At 44.4% G+C, this 19,826-nt stretch overlaps 1 protein-coding gene across 1 annotated transcript in view; it reads left to right on the top strand.

Annotated features, from left to right (window-relative positions):
- Window positions 1-19,826, top strand: part of LOC138301807 (xenotropic and polytropic retrovirus receptor 1 homolog) — a 151,645-nt gene that overhangs the window by 35,594 nt on the left and 96,225 nt on the right. The window contains exons 4-6 of the mRNA XM_069242307.1: window positions 14,289-14,372; window positions 17,434-17,515; window positions 18,832-19,019. Coding sequence (XP_069098408.1) covers window positions 14,289-14,372; window positions 17,434-17,515; window positions 18,832-19,019 — 354 coding nt within the window. The remainder of the gene's footprint in view (window positions 1-14,288; window positions 14,373-17,433; window positions 17,516-18,831; window positions 19,020-19,826) is intronic.

Below are 19,826 nucleotides of genomic sequence, written 5' to 3'. Positions count from 1 at the left end.
TTACACATCAAAAGTGTTCTCCTTGGGCAGGGAAGGAAGTTTCACCGCAGAACATTGTGTGAATTAACTGTTGGGAATTAGCACTCTCTTGTGTTAAAAATAGCCGAGCAAAAGTGTTGTGTCTGGTACAGTGAAACCTTGTCCCTGTCATAGACAAGGATTAGTGGGATGAGAATGTGGGGGCAGGGAGAGTGGGGGGGGGGGGGGCGGGCGAGTGAAATAAATCACAGCATGTGATAACACTGCAGCAATGAAGTCTCCGTGTGTGTGCAACCATTCAAAAGGAGCCATTGTAAGTATTAACGCAACTATTCAGCATAAATATTGTTGAAAATATTATGTCAGGCATATTTAGCACCTAGCTAACAAAACTGCAGAAAATAATGCAGAAACATACAACACGGGGCCGCAAAACACACTCTCGGTGCTCCCAGCGCATAATCGGAGCAACATAAAGTTGACATACATACATTATGTACATTAACAGACGCAATACCCCATTGCTGGTTCATTCAGACCAATTCGTGCACAAATTCACAGCGAGTTCTTTAGCAACACTGGGACAGATATTCAAAAATTCGATTCACAAATAGTGGTTGCAAATTGTGCAAAGACTTTGTACTTTTAGGTTCATTCAGAAAATTCCCATTTGGATTGAGTGGCAATCTGACCTACTGCATTATTATTCATGGGGTAGGTCGGAAACTGCACTCACTGCATTTGGTGGCTGTAAGGAATTGGGTTATTAAGGGCCAGATGTAGCAAGCAGTTTTGCCCATTCTGTGTCTATGGGAAAATGTGTTCGTACATATGGCCCAAAGTCCTGTGCAAGTAATAGGTCCACAATTGGCTCTGTACTGCAAACCAAGTACACCATTGCAGCACTTGGCTCTCTCAGGGTGGCAAAGCAGAGCAGTTCAAGGCCTACTCGGGAGAGGTGGTGTGGGATAGTACTCTCCATTCCGCTGTCCGCAACAACACTCAACAAATTACTGTCCGGTCAGTCCTCGTTCTTTGAAAATGGAAAAGTACATTTATTACACACACACTACTAAATAGTACACATTAAATTACAAATATATACAGCAGGGAGATGAAAATACAGTATGTGAAACCTTTGTATCACATCTCACCCCTAGTGGATGTTGAACCCCATAATCACAATACCCTCAACCTATATCAGATATAATATACTTATAAAAGGGGTGGCATCTTAAATAAAGCAGCCCTATTGATTTTGTTTAAGGGGCATTGCATGAAAATATAAGGCAAGCCTTTTGGCTTTATCAAGGGGTCATCACATTAATGAAAAAAACAATAATCATGTTATACCTAATCATCAAAACCAATGAAATCAATAACCATGTTCAATTACATTATTATTATTTTTTTCAAACATTGCATTATCATCATGGACCGTTGCCACAAAAGCTTGAAATACACTGAATGAAAAAATAATATGTTTCAAAAGTCTTACTTTACTGGGTTCAGACCACATGAAATGCAGCCATAGGACAAACCACTAGCAGCCCCTGCACTCCAGAGCCAAAGAACCAATAGCTCCAACTCAGAAACTGTTTTAAAGCACACAGTCATAATTCAATACTTTTTTGGGGCCAGAGGGGAATGGCAGCAGCACTTCTTGCAACCCCCCCCCCCCCACAGCACTTAGTAATTACTTTGGTGGTGAGGATGAGCATGATGGCCCTCCTTCTGCCTTTCTTCTGTGTCTCAGGGTGGCTGGGGTTCCCTGGGCTTACAACTTTGCATTGGGCTCTGGGGATGGTGTTCCTGAACACTGACGTTTGGCTCAGGGAGAGGGCTTCACACCCCCCCCCCCCAGGAAAGATACATCTATAATAATTCACAATCCCCCAGGCTCGGTCACACCCTTGGTGTAGTTTTGTGAAATATGGTGGAGCACTAGGAACGTGGCTTCCAATTACAGGGGATCAAAGGTCAAATCTTGGCTGGTGCATACATATGCACTGGCTTGGGCTCAGTTTGCTCCTGGTGGTGAGCTTGTGGCCTCCCTGGTAAAGAGGTGGTTTTACTGGCTCTCTGTGCCAATCTTCTTCTCTCCAGTGTCCTGGTGCTCCTCTCCTGCTGGTGGGGGCTACCTGTGTAGCCCTTCCACTACTATCCAGGAGAACACTCTTCTGCACACACTCTGAAGCCCCAGAGCTTGCTGGATATCTTGCAGGGCACTTGGAGCGCAATGGAGTTCAGATCTTCCCCCAACTGGTTCTCATGGGGCATGAGGAGGAGAGACCCATAGTTAAAGTCCTTAGTCAATCTTTGCAGGTGTCAAATTGTTTTTCGTTCCAACTGTCCATGGTTCTGCTGTGTGAGAAAGTAGCCTCCTTCTCACATGGTGACCCCCATTTTTGGCCTGTTTGTCAGTGTGTTTTTACTGTCTCACTGGGATCCTGCTAGTCAGGAACTCAGTGCTCTTAGTTTGTGGCCTACATGTCAGTATGGTTTACTGTTTTGTCATTATGCTTGACTGTGCCACTGGAATCCTGCTAACCAGAACTCCAGTGCTTATGCTCTCTCTGATTCCAAATTTGTACTTACATACTGGTAACCCAGTATTCCACTCCAAATTGGTATACTGGACCTCCTTATAAGTCCCTAGTATATGGTACCTAGGTACCCAGGTTATTGGGTTCCAGGAGATCCTTATGGGCTGCAGCATTTCTTTTAACACCCATAAGGAGCTCATACAAACACTTCTTCAGGACTGCCATTGCAGCCTGAGTGAAATAGTGCAAGCACTATTTCACAGCCATTTTCACTGCACCAGGTAACTTATAAGTCATCTATATGTCTAACCTTCAGTTCCTGAAGGCTAGGTGCAAAGTTACTGTGTGTGAGGGCACCCCTGCACTAGCAGAGGTGCCTCCATGTTGTCCAGGACCAATTTCCCATACTTCGTGAGAGTGGGGACGCCATTATAAGTGTGCACTACATATAGGTCAATACATATATGTAGCTTCAAATGGTAACTCTGAATATGGCCACGTGAGGTGTCTAGGATTGAGAAATCGTATCCCCAGTCTGATTCTGGTATTGGGGGGTGCAATTCCATGCAACTTGGGGGCTCCACCATGGACCCCTCGTACTGCCATACCAGCCTTATGAGGTATCACTGCAGCCCCAGCTGCTGCCACCTCACTGACAGGCTTCTGCCCTCCTGGGGCTTGAGCAGCTCAATCCCAGGAAGGCAGAACAATGCATTTCCTTTAGGAGAGGGGTGTTACACCCTCTCTCTTTGGAAATAGGTGTTACAGGCATGGGAGGGGTTTCCTCCCAGATCCCCTGGAAGTGCTTTGAAGGGCACAGATGGTGCCCTCCTTGCATGATCCAGTCTACACCAGTTCAGGCCCCCCCAGTCCCTGCTCTGGCACAAAACTGGACAAAGGAAAGGAGAGTGACCACTCCCCTGTCCATCACCACCCAGGGGTGGTGCCCAGAGCTCCTCCACAGTGTCCCTGGGTTCTGCCATTTTGTTCTCAGGATGGTCAGGGAACTCTGGGAGCATCTGAGTGGCCAGTACCAGCAGGTGACATCAGAGACCCCTCCTGATAGGTCCATACCTGGTTAGGTGACCAATCCCCCTCTGAGGGCTACCTAGGGTCTCTCCTGTGGGTGTTTCCTCAGATTCGGATTGCAAGACTCCAGCAGGGATCCTCTGCATCCTTTACTTCATCTTCTACTGTCGGATCAACAGCAGAACTGCTCCAGGAACTCTACAACTGCAACAAAGTATCCAAGAAGGTTACTGCAACTTTGCAACTTTAGCTCCTGCCAGCAACTGCAACAGTTTCCAGGTTGTGCACGCTCTGAGGACTGCCTGTCTTCATCCTGCACCAGAAGAACTGAAGGAATCTCCTGTGGAGTGACAGAGTCACTTCCCTGCTTCAGCAGGCACCTCTCTGCAGCGATGACCAGTACTCTGGGTCCCCTCTCCCGACGACGAGCGTGGATCCTGGAACACAGGTGTTGGACTAAAGTGACCCTGACTGTCCAAAGGTCCATCTGTCCAAATTTGGTGGAAGTAAGAGCTTGCCTTCCCGTGCCAGACAGTACCCCTATGCACCAAGTGCTTTGCAGCTCCTAGGACTTCTGTGTGCTTCTCCAAGAAGTCCTTTGTGCAAAGCATAGCCCAGGTCCCCAACACTCTATCCTGTGATGCTCAGCTCCGTGAGTTGTTCCCCAGCAGCGTGGGATCCCTTTGTGTAGTGCTGTGATGAGCACCATTTGAAACTCCTTTGTCCCCGTGCTGTGGGACTCCTGTGTGCGCTGCCTGGTCTTCTGAGGGCTCCCTAAGTTGCTCAGAGCCCCCCCTGTTTTCGCCTCCTGGGTAGAGGCGACCTGGTACTTCCTGGGCCTAGGCAGTGCCATTTTTCACAAAACATGAGTTTTAAGTTTACCAAGGCTTGCTGGTGGAATCCCGCGACGCAAACCAGACTGCGTTCATCCATCCGGTGTGCGGCATCTTCTGCACCAACCAGGAACCGTATCTGTCTTCTTTGGTGCAATACTGACTTTGTCTTTTCACCAGTGGTTCCTCTTTTGCACCTTCATCTGGGTTAGCAGGGGCTCCTGTCCTCCCTGGACTCTTCAGTGCTTCTTAGACTTGGTCCCCTTCTTCCACAGGTCTTCAGGTCCAGAAATCCATCATTGGTGTCTTGCAGTCTCTTGTGGTTCTTGCATTATCTTCTATCACGACTTCTAGTGTGTTGTAGGAAGCTTGCTGTGTTTTACTCCTGCTTTCCTGGGCTCTGGGGTGGGGTATTTTATTTACCTTTGGTGTTTTCTTACACTCCCAGCGCCCCTCTCCACACTACACTTGCCTAAGTTGGAAACCAACTTTCACATTTCACTATTTTAGCATATGGTTTGTGTTCCCTCTAGGTCCATTGCAACCTATTGTTATTTTCACTAATTGCACTATTTTCTGACGGTATACTTACCTGTTTTTGGTTACTAGTGTGTATTTTGTGTATAATACTTACCTCCTAAGGGAGTATAGCCTCTAAGATATTTTAGGCCTTGTGTCACTAAAATAAAGTACCTTTATTTTTGGTAACACTGAGTATTGTCTTTCTTGTGTGTGAGTACTGTGTGACTACAGTGGTATTGCAAGAGCTTTGCGTGTCTCCTAGTTCAGCCTTGGCCGCTCTGCCTACAGCTACCTCTAGACAGCCTGGCTTCTAGACACCGACTACATTTCACTAATAAGGGATAACTGGACCTTGTATAAGGTGTAAGTATCTGTGATACCCACTACAAACCAGGCCAGACTCCTACATGCTGTCAAGGCCTTCCAAGTCCAGGGTCTTGATCACCCTCTTTCCCTTGTGCAGGGGGTCTATAAGTCTGGGTGGAAGGTTCTAGAGGCCAAGCACCCTTATTGAATCCTAGGGTGTCACATGATCCCTTTACCCATGTCCCATGCCTTGTAAACATCATTCTGGGACAATCCAAAATGTTTCTGTTATTTTGGCTCTCCGAACAGAGCTCCTTTGAGGACCTAGCCTACTCCCCTAGCTTACATCACTGCAATGTCCCTTCCCAACCAAACTTCAAAGGGCCCCTGTGGTGTTGTCTCCAGATCTCTAGGCTTTCCCTTTGTTCAGTGGGCCCAGGTTGATCCAGCCCATGTTCCATGTGACAGCTAATTATCAGATGTGGACTTTCCTTCCCACACCTTACTTCTCGGGAACTGGGACACTCACTAATACCTGCCCTTTTATGTGCGGAGGTGTGTGTTCCCACTACTGGGGAGCAGAGTAATTAACTTGGCCCGGCAGGTGGGAAAAAGGCCTGGTATCTGATTCTGGGCTGAGCTAGATACATATGATAATTCTTGAGGATACATAAGAGATATATGTATGTTACAGTAACCTGTAAAATCAAACTCAGCATGCATGGTTTACCCCAGCTTGACACATTGCTGGACTGTGTAGGCTTGAGCAGAATGAACTATACTCTAAGACATTTTTACCTATTTATATATAATACAGTGAAAGCACTACAGAGTTTCCAGTAAACCCTGCCGACCTGTCTACGAATGCCCATTAATATTATGAGGCTTACCCCAGGTCAGAACCTATTCTTCCATAGCCCTTCCTCACCATGCTACCTCTGTGCAATTAATTACAGGGGTGCTCACGATGGTAGTCTGACACGTGCAGCCCTCAAATGTGTGCACACCCTTGTGCACACATGTTCATGTGTAACCACCCCAGTGATCCTTACCTTAGCTGTGCAGCAGCAGCCTTATCTTAAAAGGCAGGCACTAGCAGTGAACATGTTCTGTCCAATTACTGTGAAATTACTGTGAGTGAGACTCAGGTGGTGAGACTTACCTATAGTAAAGGTCCAAAAATTGGGTGATCAAAAAGTGAAAAATCCTGGTGAGCTAAATGGGCAGAACCCATTTGCAACAGTGGCCATCGCAAGGATAGTGGCCTGCTGGAATCAGCATACCACCATGTCTGTGAATGTTTTCTGAATTAATGTATTTTTTTAAATAAAGCCTGTTAACAGACCAATGGCAAGTATCTTCTTTACAAATACCACTGAAACATACACTTAAGGAGTTGGCTTAGTGGTATTATGGGTAAAGCAGATTGGCCGAACTCCCACCTACCCAAATGTTCATGCTAACTTCAATGCACTAAGCGCCCAATCTTTTTACAAGTTCAGAATATGAATTGGCGGCAGTTAGAAACTATCTGAAAGTTTTAAGATTAAAATATTTTTTGAAAAACTGCATTTTAGTTTCCTGCTTATACAAGTTAACATTTTACTCATTTTATCAACTCTAGAAGAATGAACATGATGCCTGCTCTGCAAACCTTCACTCATGTGAAGGAAGCTGCCATGGCTGTAGCCTCAATGTCCAAAAGGGGCTAAATGACCCTCAAGTTTCCATACTTTTTCCAACTTCACCTGAGGTGAGGTTTAATCTCTTCCATTGCATCAAAGTTCTGTTTGGTGAATGTTGTGGGAACGCACCACATGTTTGCGTGCAGTCAGAAGTTCCACCATGGAAGTGGAGGGGGAACATCCAACATGTAATCATTTGGTAAGTGTCCACTAGAGGAGGACAAGCCAGCAAATTAGCAGGGAGAGCCGCGCTAGAGCTGCGCCAGAGCTGAGCCGAGGTCCTGCCTCAGATCTTAAAGCCTTTACACGAGCCAAGCCCAGAAAATATGTAAATCATTCAACAAACCACTTAAAATATGATAAAGTCTCTTCAGAGTTCAAAAATGTATTTCTTTACCATGTGGAACGTTTGCCATTCATGGGCCACATTATACCACTGCACTGAGAAGTACTTATTAAAAATGCTGGTTTTGTACAGCTGGTAGTTTGAACTCACATATTCGAAAATGCTTTCATATGCAAAAATGAAGAAAACAAGAGTTTTGGTGAAATGAAATATTTGCCTAAGATCACACAATTTAAGCAGGGACGCTGTGATTTATCCAAGTTTTCTGGTTTCACTCTGTACAAATCAGCCAGTAAATGGGTATCTAATTGTCTTTTCTTATGTTAATGCTTTGTTTTAGCTCTTTGTGCATTCTTCTGCAGTTTGTAAAACAACACAAACTTGACCCGAAGGTACTGGAGCGCTTTACATGAAAATCAGAAAATCATGAAACCTTTTAAATTACACAAGGTCACATGCATTGTTTGTAGGCATGTGGAGATTAAGGCCCTCATTATGAGTCTGGCGGTCCTAGGACCGCCAGACTCGCTGTGGCGGTCTGACCGCCGCCAAATTGGTGCTCCCACCGCTTTGGCAGTGGTCAGACCGCCACATTATGACCATGGCAAAAGCGCCACTGTCGGACCGCTGGCACCAGCAGTTTCCCTCCACAGGAGGGGCTGGCGGTCCTGGCAGTCCTGATCTGCCAGGGCAGCGTGGCATGCAGTACCCCCCTGGGGATTACAAGTCCCCTCTCCGCCAGCTTTTGCATGGCGGTAGCACTGCCATCTAAAACCTGGCAGAGATGGGATGCAAGGGGCCCCATCAGGGCCCCTTCACTGCCCATACAGACAGTGAAAAGCGTTAAGGGTGCTGTTGCACCCTACACATTGCAAAATTTCCACCAGCTCGATTACAAGCCAGCGTTAATGTTGTGGGCTTTTTCCCGCTGGGCCAGCCGGAGGAAACTCTGTTTCCGGGGGCTGATCCAGCGGGAAACTCGTAATAGGGGCCGCAGGAAGGACACCGCACTGGCGGTGACAATACCGCAGGAGTTTGGCGGGCAGCCTTTTTCACCTGCCAAACCTGTAATGGGTCTAAGTGATTTGTCTAGAATCACATGATGTTGAGCCGACATTGAGACTCAAACCTAGTTCCTGAGTTCCATAGTCAGCAGCCCTGGCCAAAACACGATGAAGAGGGTTCGATGCAGAAGCCACATGAAAACTCTGCTCGTTGTGGGCTCGACGTTCCAACAAGACCTTAAGCTGAGCCACAGCCAGGCTTCAGGCTCGAGCCTGGCTCAAGCTTTCAGTGACTCGCCCACCTCTAGTGTCCACAGCCGTGTGCCATCTAGGAAACATTCTGGCAGCTGAGCAGATCCTGTTTATGTGCTGTCCCTGAGGGCTGCCATTACATCGAAGCATAAGTGAGTAAACAGCCGTCACTTGCTTGGCAGCAGGGTGCTGTTGATTCCCTCGCTGTGAGACTTTTGGTTGTAGAGAATGACAGTGCACAGCTGACAAATAGGGGTGATTTACCCGTTTCTGCTTATGTCCTTGAGTGGCAACTTAAACGGTTTCCTACTTCTGCTGTATACAGTTTAAGCTTCCATCTTTGCCTCCCAATTCTTTGTAGAACGTCAACAGCTTTTCGGTTTCCAAAGCTGGTGAAGTTTGAAAAAATTATGCAGAGTTACAAGAAGCAAGTCTTTGTATCTTTCTACATGCATACCATGAGCCTGGTTGCAGTCAATGTATGTATGTATGTATGTATGTATGTATGTATGTATGTATGTAGATGGCATTTCTGTAGCACAAACCTAGCCATAAGGCAGAAGAGTGCTGTACAGGGTCAAAGACATGCATAAAGTCGATGAGTAATAGGAGACGAAGCCGTATTGTGGACAGTTAATGCAATGGAGCGGTTCTGCTTTCAACAGAAGAAAAGTGACCAGATGTAGCAGACCGTCGTGCTAGGAGTAAAATGACAGGAGAGAGGACAGTGGGGTCAGAAAAGAAAGAGAGCCTGAGATAAGAGAATGACAGGACAGTGGAGACAAGAGGAACAGAGAAGGGGAGATAGGCACAGAAGACAAAGTTGGCGAAAGAGATTGACCGACAAGATACAGGGATAAGAATTAAGGTAGTGGAGAGAGACAAGGTCAAAAAAGTAGGTACCTTTTGCAGATGTACATTTCTTGTCTTGCCAGTATAATGAATTGCTGTGCATTCAGTGTCACCTTTAACCTATATTTATTCTGTGGCAAAATAGTGGCCATATGTTATACTATAGGTACTGGGGATTTTTTTTGATACAGTTATGGCATATTCTTGGGCAGTTTGACCGTACAATTTGGGACATTCTGACTCAGTTAAAAGTTTCATCAAGCATCCCACATCAAAGCTGTTTAGTTTATTGGGGGTGTAGTAGAGGCATTGAGCACTAGAATCAGGATATCTGTAATAGGATCCTATGCATCTTTGTGGGACCAAGCCATCTAGAGGGGGGGAGTGGGAGGAGCACTGGAAACTACTCTTAAATACGCTCTCTTGAAAGTCTGTCTTGGCTGTGCAGCTGTTGCCAGGCAATTATGTCAGCATCACTAAAGAGGGGCTTTGGCTCCATCCACATGTTGGGAGCCAGGAGTCAGGTTTTGATTAGGCATAAGTTGCGTGCTTCCAAGAAAAAGTGCTTGCCCTCCACACAGCTGTAATAATTTTTTTATTTATCCAGCTGCCGAAGTTTGAACTTTCATGGGCACACACATAACATTGCAATGCTATTGAAGTGCCTTAGATAAGTAGATAATTTATGTTTTTCTCTGGCTGCAGCACAGGTGAGAGGAGGGCAGTTGTTAACCTACATGGATCTTTAGCTCTGGCTTGACATTTTAACCTACACCAGTATTAGTCACAGCTGTTTTGCTTCCATACAAGTCTATTGCCATGCTAGTTACTTGTAAAGCTTCACAATGCCATACAACATTGCTTTAAAGCCGGACCTATTGGCATTGCCAGTGCTTGTTTCCACCACCGCAGAGGGAGCTTTGTGCCTCACATATGTCTCCAGGACTTGCATCTTTTAAATGATACAAAAGGCCATTAATGTTCAAGGCTTCACAAAAGAAAACATTTGGCAGACCTGCTTAGAAAGGCTGTGGGAATTTAAGCATGTCTCAGGACTACAGCAGAACACTACCAGATACCTTCAAAAGTCAAGAAACTATGATGTCCTCCTTGTCCTTTCACAGCCTTTGTTTTTGTAAACATTGAAAATCTTCAGCTTTATCAAGGTATCTGAATGAAGGGGCTGGAAAACAAATTGTACTGGGTGGGCTTAATGTACAGGTCACAAACCCAACAAACAGCCCACAGCCAAGAATTTCGATGTACATCTGATGACAGTGCTGTGTGTCTCACACAAGCTTACCTTGGCTCATCAGGGACACAGGTGCATAGCCCCAAAAAAATCTTCTGTAAGTCCCTCGTCTACATTAGGTTGTATTAGAAACAAGCTTTGACAAAGCCAGTAGGTTCGACTTTCAGTTTCCAGCCACTAAGCAATCGGCTATGCCAATGCTTGTCGCCATACTTTGTTATTATGTGACTGTTCCACTGCAGCTAACGCACTGACTCCAACATGTCGGCCATCTTAGAACAGGAAACTAATGATAAAAGACTGCAAAAGAAGTCAGATATAGCCGTCCTTCCGTATGTATGCAAAAGTGGCCATTTAATATTTTTCACCGTTGCAAGATGGTTTACACCTTTCAAAACAACGCGTGAGTTATGTTGTAACGTGAAGAATGAGAGAAAACCTTTTAAATATAGCCACAAAAGTAGCAGCAGCAGTAAACATCCTGATAGCAGTGCGTGGGCAGCTGACGGTCGCTTGCAAGGATAAAAAATGAAATTAAAGCTTATAAAATGAACTATATATATATATATATATATATATATATATATATATATATATATTTTTTTTTTTTTTGTTTTTTTTTTTTTTTTTTGTTTTTTAACGGACACATTGGCCCTCTACACATATCACTGAAAGGGATGATGTTTGTGTCAGGTATGCACATTGTGCACAAGAAAAATGCTGTCACTCACAGTGAGGTCAGTCAATGAACAAAGTAAGCTGAGCTATTGCCAAGTGCTATATACTCTGGTGAACAGAAGCGAACTGTGAGTAACAAGCTGTAAAGTGACAACGTAACTGATCACTGGCGGAGGAAGCTTGGTCCAAGGTTCCCACATACATGAGTACGTCATATAATGTGTTTCGAGAAACAACAATCGAGTGTGTCTGAAAGGTCAAACTTAAACATTCTGTTACATGTGTTATAACCGGATTTCCAAGCATTAATATTTTTGGAGCTAGAAAAAATTTGATAGTTTCACGTCAGAAAATGCAGCAACATCACTGCATTGCGTGGAATAGCTTTAAATACAGAAAAAGAAGCAAAAACAACATTACTCTTTCATTATTTCCCATTTCAATCTAATTTTTTATGTTGTCACTGTCACTGGCTGCAATAACAAAGTCACAAATCTATGGTATTTGCGCAGATGGCCCTAAGTTCTCTCAGTGAGGGCCTAAGTTACTCCTTTTGCTATTGGATATAGCCGCATTCACCACACATTCAGGTACACCTACTTTACACCTACTTGTGGCACAGGCAGTAAAACACGCAGTACACAGACAGTACTCTAAGTAAGTCAAACTTTTCACAAGAGAGGCGAGAGACATGAAAAAAAGGATTTACAGAGTCACTGAGCAGGTTTGTGCATGAGTCTGAGTATGAAGGCGGTAGGCATGAGCTATATGTGCCGCACAACTATAACTAATGGAAGTAATCAAAACAACTTGAGTAGAATCCCAACATTTACAATCTCTGATTCAGCATCTATGGAGCCATGGAGAGGTAGTGAGCTGAAAGACATCTCTGGGGCTGGGATTGAAATGTGGCTTTCTAATGTTTAAACAATTATGCAAGAGAAGACTTGTAGCTTGAGAAGTAGTTCCACTACCCGAGCTCTCAGGCTGTCAGATCTGTCTAAAATGAGAGATAGTTCTGCTGATAAGGTCTATGCCTGTATTTGTCTAGGTAGTCTAAATCCTGAGCCTTTGGGTCTGAATAACATTTGGGACACCTCGACTCTATGAGACCTCATGAAGGACTTAGGTGGAGAAAAAGGATGACATGAGGGTGTGTTGAGGACCCCCTTACCATATTTTGTAGGGGGGGGTGCAATGGTTTTGTTATGCCACCGGAATCAGGGGCGGCACCTCCGTTAGGGTGGAGGAGCGTCGCCCCCCGCCAGCAGCAGCCGCTGCAAATCACCTTTAACAAACAAGACGATAATAAACCATGTTTATTATCGTTTCGTTTGTTAAAGGGGTGGGGCTTTTTAAGATGACGACGATGAAGGGAGTGCACTGTGCACTCCCCTCACTGCTCCTGTATGTTTGCCTGATCGTCTTGGGCCGGCCAGACATACATGCGCAGTAGGCTCTCTCCAGCCCAGCAACACAATTGCCATGCTGGACAGAGCCTGCACAGGCCCCCAGTCTGACTGGGACACCCTGGCTGGGTGCTCTCAGCCAATCCTGACGCTGCTTTGAGCAGAGTCAGGATTGGCTGCGGGGCAGGCTGGGAGCCTGTGCCTGCAGCCTGGAGCGACGAGGGAAAGAAAGAGGAGTGGCACGGTGGCAGTGGAGGAGGTAAGTTGTTATTTATTTATTATTTTTTTATTAAATATTATACCCCACCCGCCGTGCACCGCACCCGCCCCGTCCCCAGCAGCGAGCCAAGACTGACTGGAATATTGACCAGTAGAATTTAGACTATATGCCATATAGTTGTGCCATGTAGTTATGTGCCACCATGCTCACAATAGCACCTACCAACAGCAAACACAAGCATCCAAAAGTACTTCCTACACAGGGCTTTTATCACTCATCCAACAAGAGGTGGACACTGCTAGTTCAGAGGGGCGAGGGTAATGGGAACTGACCGCCTAATGGGTGTGGGTTGGAGTGTAGGCACAGGTCAGGCCCTTCGACAATCATAAGTTGTGAGCAGAAGAGAGAGGCATTTACCTGCTGAAGTGGGCACAGATCCTAGCCGCAAGTCAAGCCCTACAGCCATTCCCTGACGTGCAGAAAGGGTTAGCCAGACAATAGTTTGGGTGAAGGTCCTGGTCAGATGCCGACCAGGCCTCGTGGACAACCCTTATTGCACTTGGCTGAAATACTGTGCAGTGGAGGCCTGGCTGCACCGGAAGTTGGATGCATGGCCTGGATGCAGGCCAGGCCCTGTGTCCAACTACTATTACTTGTGGCCAAACGCCATGCGCAGTGAGGACTCACGACAGTGGTTTGAGTGCAAGGACACTTTTTCACTTATTCTAAGACTACCTGCATGTGGGGACATAACCGGACATGAGCAAAAAGTGCCTCACAAACAAGTGATTACATAAACTTTTCTACTGATGGGCTTTCTTGGCCTTTTTACCCCATTGTACGCTTCTGTCTGTATAGATGGTATTGGCGTGGCAAACCCTTGTAGCAATTGGATGAACCTCATCTGTACAAGACTGCTTCATCACCTTCTTCAAGTAGTCTTAAACACAGGCTGGGGTCATCAGTTCCATCTCATTCTCAACCAAGACTGCATTTTATAAACATAACAGAAGTTTGTGGAAACAACCAACCTCATATGGGGACAGGTCTATATTTTGTAGAGCAGAGTCCTCCGCCTGCGAAGTCTCAGCATTTATAAACCTATTATTAAATCCTTTTATTTGTAAATACCGAAAAAGAGTAAACTTACACAAACGTGCCATTTTACCTTTGTGATTCAGGCTCTCTGGCATGCTTTGCAAATATGAGTTATGTTAACAATTCTTGATACTTTGGCCTTAAACTACTGATGACCTTTTTTAGTGCGTGCTGTTATAGACCCATCAAAAGTAGATATTGTCTTACTCAACACTTTAAATACCTATGTTGTGAAATGAGTGCAAACAATGAATGCTCTGTCTCTTTCTTTGTGGAGTCTCTAGTCACCGCCCAGCTGGAAGGAGGAGACAGGCAGAAAGCCATGAAAAGACTTAGGGTCCCACCGCTTGGAGCAGCCCAGGTTGGTTCCTTTATAATGAACTGAAAAGGTTGACCTTCAATGGTTGTTTGTCATCATGTTTAGTCCCATAAGGAATTCTGCATGGTGTGGCTTATCACTGGCGACTAGTGAATAAGGGGCTTAAATGAGGGTGCCAAATCACATTTACCCCTCATAGGGCCACAGGAGCAGGGTGCATGCCAGATTCTCTGGTTAAATGCTATGGAAATTAATCCAATCTAGATTCATTGCATGTATATTCATATGGATATCTTGAAAATCCAGCATTGCCCAGTCCTTGTGGACCAAGGTTGGACAACATTTCATATTAGAATGAGCTGGGTAGGTGCCAGAAATGGAAACACGCATCAGAGGGCTACAACTCACAGTGCATTATGAGTCATCATTCATGTGTTGCCCACTGGTGCTATCTAAAGGCATGTTTGGACACCAAAACAGGGCCTCAGTGTCTGCATGAATATTGGTGTTTTTAAAGCCTCATTGTCTTTGCAGATTCACCATGATAGAAGCTGAAGACGATGGGAATTCTAAATGGTTTTCCTCAGGCGCAACCTGTCCTTTAGGGCGGAGGGGTCACGCCCTCCCACCTTTTCCCCTCATGAAGAGTGTCTGTCAGGCTGAACAAAGGTCAGCCTGACAGACACTCTTCATTTTCAGCTCAGACAGCCAGGAGTGAGCCATGCGCGATGCGCAGACTCGTGGCTGCCTGAGCTGAACTTTGCTGGGCTGAGGAGGTCACAGCTCCTATGGGCGTGACCTCCTCGGCTCAGCAAAGGTGCCTCGAGGCCCTCCCCTGGGTGACGAGTAAAGCGTCACCCACTGACACTCGCCCTGGGCGCTTCAGGTTTAAGCCCTGAAGTGCCCAGGGCGAGTGTCAATCAGTGACACTTCATCACAGAGTGGGGTGGGGTCAACAGTCTCACTGACCCCATCCCACTCTGTGACGAGGCTGGGACTGCTGCCTTCCCTCATTGGCTGACCTAATGTCAGCCAGTGAGGGAAGGCAGCAATCCCAACCCTCCTGGGACCTCGAGGCTGAAGGTAAGTGTGTGTGTGATGTTTTAAAATGAATGTTTGGTGCATGCATACATGTTTGAATGTTATGAGTGTTAAAGGATGTGCGTGCATGCGTGTGTGAAAGAATGAGTGTGTGTGAACTTTTAAAATGAATATTTGGTGCGTGCATGCATGTTTGAATGTTATGAGTGTTAAAGGATGTGCGTGTGTGTGTGTGTGTGTGAAAGAATGAGTGTGTGTGTGTGTGATGTTTTAAAATGAATGTTTGGTGCGTGCGTGCATGTTTGAATGTTATGAGTGTTGTTAATGGATGTGCGTGCATGTCTGTGTGTGAAAGAATGAGTGTGTGTGTGCGTGTGTGTGTGACTTTCAATGTAAATGCTAGATATGTCTGTTGGCTCAACTGACATATCTAAATACGTCAAGTACCTTAACCTCAGCATGGCGGTCATAAACTACTCCGCCATGCTGACGGTTAGTACTCTGTCCGCCAAACTTAAAGTAGAAGCAATTCCTCCTTGTCCAAGATCCAGGCTTCTCCCAAGCACATCCAAATGTACTACTCTGTCTGTTAAATTTATGAATGTCACGCATCAAAAGAGATGATTTTGTGATCACAATGTTTTTATAGGATAATGAGCTACTCTATCAATTTTAAGATATTAAAAACATCACCAGGAATCATCCAAAAAGATGTAAATACTGATTAAATTGCAAAAATAGTAAATAATTTAAGAAAAATCTAGCCAGTATGAGGCTGATTGTAATGAGTAGGAAAGGACAACTCACATGGGTGTTTCTCGATTTCTAAATGTTTTTGCATGTGTGCTCAAAATGTGCCTCCATTCAATGCTGGGATCTCCATGAGATACTATGCTGGGCTGATGGCACATCTCTCATCCTAAAACTACAGCTGCCCGGCCAGATTAATGAATACATCCAGAAACCTATCAGAGCAGATTTTAAGCAACCGGGAGGATCCAATTGTCAAATGTGCATTCAGTTTGTGATAGACTATGATACCGAGAGAGAGAGAGACAGAGTGAGAGAGAGAGAGACCCAGGACTGAAAGGATGTCCTTCTAAAACATATGTGCTATTGCAGATAACATAGGATAATAATGATGCTTCAGAATACATCAATGAGCCCAACTGTGAGGATGACTACAGGGAAAGGCAAGAGTGAGGAAGAGATTCTGATGCTCCTCCACCAATCCTTTGCCCTCTGAAGTCAAAGCCCAGACGACAAACTTCCATAACAGGGTTTGTGATATTCTCAGGGAAAAGGAAGTAAGGCTAAAAACACAGGAAGAAACACACCACAAGAAAGTGCTGTCTTCTAACAGTATTTTACCCTCATATCAGGCATTTGGTAAGGTAAAGTGTAAGAATTCTGTCATTTTTGCATGGCCACTTTGGATTTTTCACCTTTTGCTGAACCCTACGTTTTTGCTGAAGGAAACCATTAATTAGACAAATAACAGCACATAGTGGAGGGGATACGGTCGTATACTGCTTGAGTACTGAAGTACTGATTTTCTGCATGTGCAACTGGCACACCTACCTACTCAGCGTCAACCACTACATCATCAACATGGACCATGTGCTTGCCATTTTACTGTTCGCGAACCACTACTTAAAAGGAGAGTGGAGATGTTAGGGATTGTTGCTAAATGATATTATAGACTAAAAGCAGACAGGAGAGGTGGGTAGGATGCAGAGTTTGGGCAACAAGAGACAGTTCTAGAGTGCAGAGAGAGTCCTGTGTAGACACAGAGTATCCAAGTCTGAAGGTTTGAACAGACATCTGAAAGAGGTTAATGATTCCTCAGGGCATCTCTGTGACTCGGGGGGTAGTGATGCCTCAGGAGTTCTGCATCAAGTCCAGAAGAACACACTGAGGGGGGCTATAAGCACCCCCATATTTGCATACTGATTTAGGAATCCAACAACAGACATTTCTCTTAAAGACTTTTGACTTTAAAGTGTACTATCACAACCAGGTAGACAGCTTATCGTCTCCACTTCTCCCTTTTTGCTCTCAGTCGGTGCCGGTCTGGACTACCTTCCGTGTTGGTGTATACTCTGGTATGATTGTCGCTTTCACTGTACTGATCGTCTTCACAGGTACGTACACAGAAGCATGTGGCATGTTACTACAAGAGTTTTCTTGATTCCTTCTGCATTTCTTAACTGTTCTGCTTTTTTAAAAGCACCCTATGTTCATTTTGTTTGCATACATGAGAAAGTGCCAAGAAGACATTCTTGCAATCCTAAAAACTCCCTGTCTGCCCTGACACTCTGAGATCAAGAAAGACTGCTAGCTGATCCCAAACTAATATTAACCACGGCTTGTGGCCAGTGCCTAATTTGTAAACAAATAAGTGCCAGGGCCCTTGTCACGTGGCCACTGCAACTTGCACAACACATTGCCCCTGCCAGTGTTACCAGTGTGACTATTCAGATTATTCCACGACCCAAAAGCTATGAGAATGGATTGGGCCTCCGGTATTAGTCACTTTTAATGTATATTGAATGAATAAATAACTATTGTTGTGTTCATCTCAAGAGAAGATAAACACTGCCACCATGTGGCAGACTGTGATAAGTGCCAGTGTTGACAATTATGTGCTGGTGTTGAGCACTGGAAAACATTGGCTCAAATTAAGCACTACTTGTGGCAGAACACTTCCGGTGCTGAAATAGTCTTTTATTTTCCACTGCCTTACTGACCTCACTGCAGGGTATGCCTTGAAGAGGGGGCTACCTGGTACACAGTTGGGAAACTTTTAGAAGGCCTTTTCCTTGGATTGTCTCAACCATCCTATATTTGAGAGTAAATGGAAAAATGTTTTTTTACTGCTTTGAAAAAAAGTTTCTAACATACAACAGTAAAATTAAGTTTACTTTTGTAAGTCAGGAAAATGAAAGAACATAAGTGGTGTATTTTAAGACAGGTAGAATATACATATGGTTGGTGGCATGTAATTCTGTAGATTTGTAATTTCTTGTTTTTCCATGACATGACCAGAGCATAAAGGATTCCTATGTGCTCAGAGCATGGGTCCTTGTCAGAATCCTGCGTGAAAATAATCTGCATTAATCTGTGTGAAAATAACGAAACAGGAAACCCGTTATCAATAAATCCATTACCTCCACCCCACTAGCAATTGCCACAATTATTTTTCTTATTTTTATCGTCCTTGCTGTTCATATTTTGATGGTAATTTCCTCTGAATCCACCTTTCAGCATACCATCTTCCTGTGAAGGTAACCTCCTGCCAACCACCCAAAGAGTTTGTGTTTTTCTTGCTAATTATATTATGGTAAAGGGGTTCTTGATTATGTGTTTTGGATTCATAGATAATATTGATTTTTATGACTTCTTGGATATATCTGCACTCTTCATGTCCACTCACATGGGCTGCTCCTCTCGCTTTAAGTCTTGCATCAGTCCAAGGACCACATCATCTGGCCACTTCTCAGGTTGTACAGAGGGGGGTTCCTGATCATTGAGTCACTCTTCCTGCTCGGGATCAACAACTATGGATGGAGGAAAGCCGGAGTCAATCACATACTGATCTTCGAACTTGATCCCCGGAACCACCTGTCCTTCCAGCACCTGTTTGAGGTACATTTTGTATTACTAATCAGAATATTTTGAATACAGTCCATACTAGACTTTTACAGTATATATAAAACACAAAAATTAAAAATGTTCAGATAAGAAAAATATATCTAACCATTCCCAGTTCACTAATTTATCTGCTTCTATAAAAAGTTACATTTCATTGTCTTGATCCATTAATGTATTTATCAGTATTAGTAATATCATTGTAATGTCACAATATCATGTATAAAGGATTTTTGGAGACAAAGTGCCAGAGAGGGTAAGGAAAAACGTAAATGATTATGAACCGGTATCTTGGCATAAACAGCTTGGGATGAGTTTTACAATAATGTGCCTCAAGTCCTCGCACCTCACAGTGTGACATAATATGTTGAAGTATTTTGGGGGAACTGCCTGCTATATTTGAAAATAATTTCCCAAGTTATGAACTGAATATGGGTGTGGAACATTGCAAAGATTTTTACTCCCAAAATATTCTGGTACTACTACAATTCTATTATTAGTATCAATAGTTCACAAAGTTTTCTGCATGTGTGTCACATTACTATCAGGGTGTTGCTTCACCCTCCAAGAATCTCTGCACGTAGAATTACAGTGCAGAGATTCCACCCCGAGTGTGAAGATACAGCACGTGTAACTTTACTTTGTGTAAGTTCCTTTGTGAATCGGGCCCTTAGTATTGATTTCTACGTGCTCAAGGAGACTAAACAATTTGATTTTAAAATCATATAAAATCATCCATTACCATAGTTTTTCAATCCAATCAATTAAAAAATATTTCTTATCCATAGTGTTTCGATATCAGAA

Source organism: Pleurodeles waltl, chromosome 6 (assembly GCF_031143425.1).
Source record: "Pleurodeles waltl isolate 20211129_DDA chromosome 6, aPleWal1.hap1.20221129, whole genome shotgun sequence".
In the NCBI taxonomy this organism is placed as follows: Eukaryota; Metazoa; Chordata; class Amphibia; order Caudata; family Salamandridae; genus Pleurodeles; species Pleurodeles waltl.
This window is presented reverse-complemented; position numbering and strand designations above follow the sequence as displayed.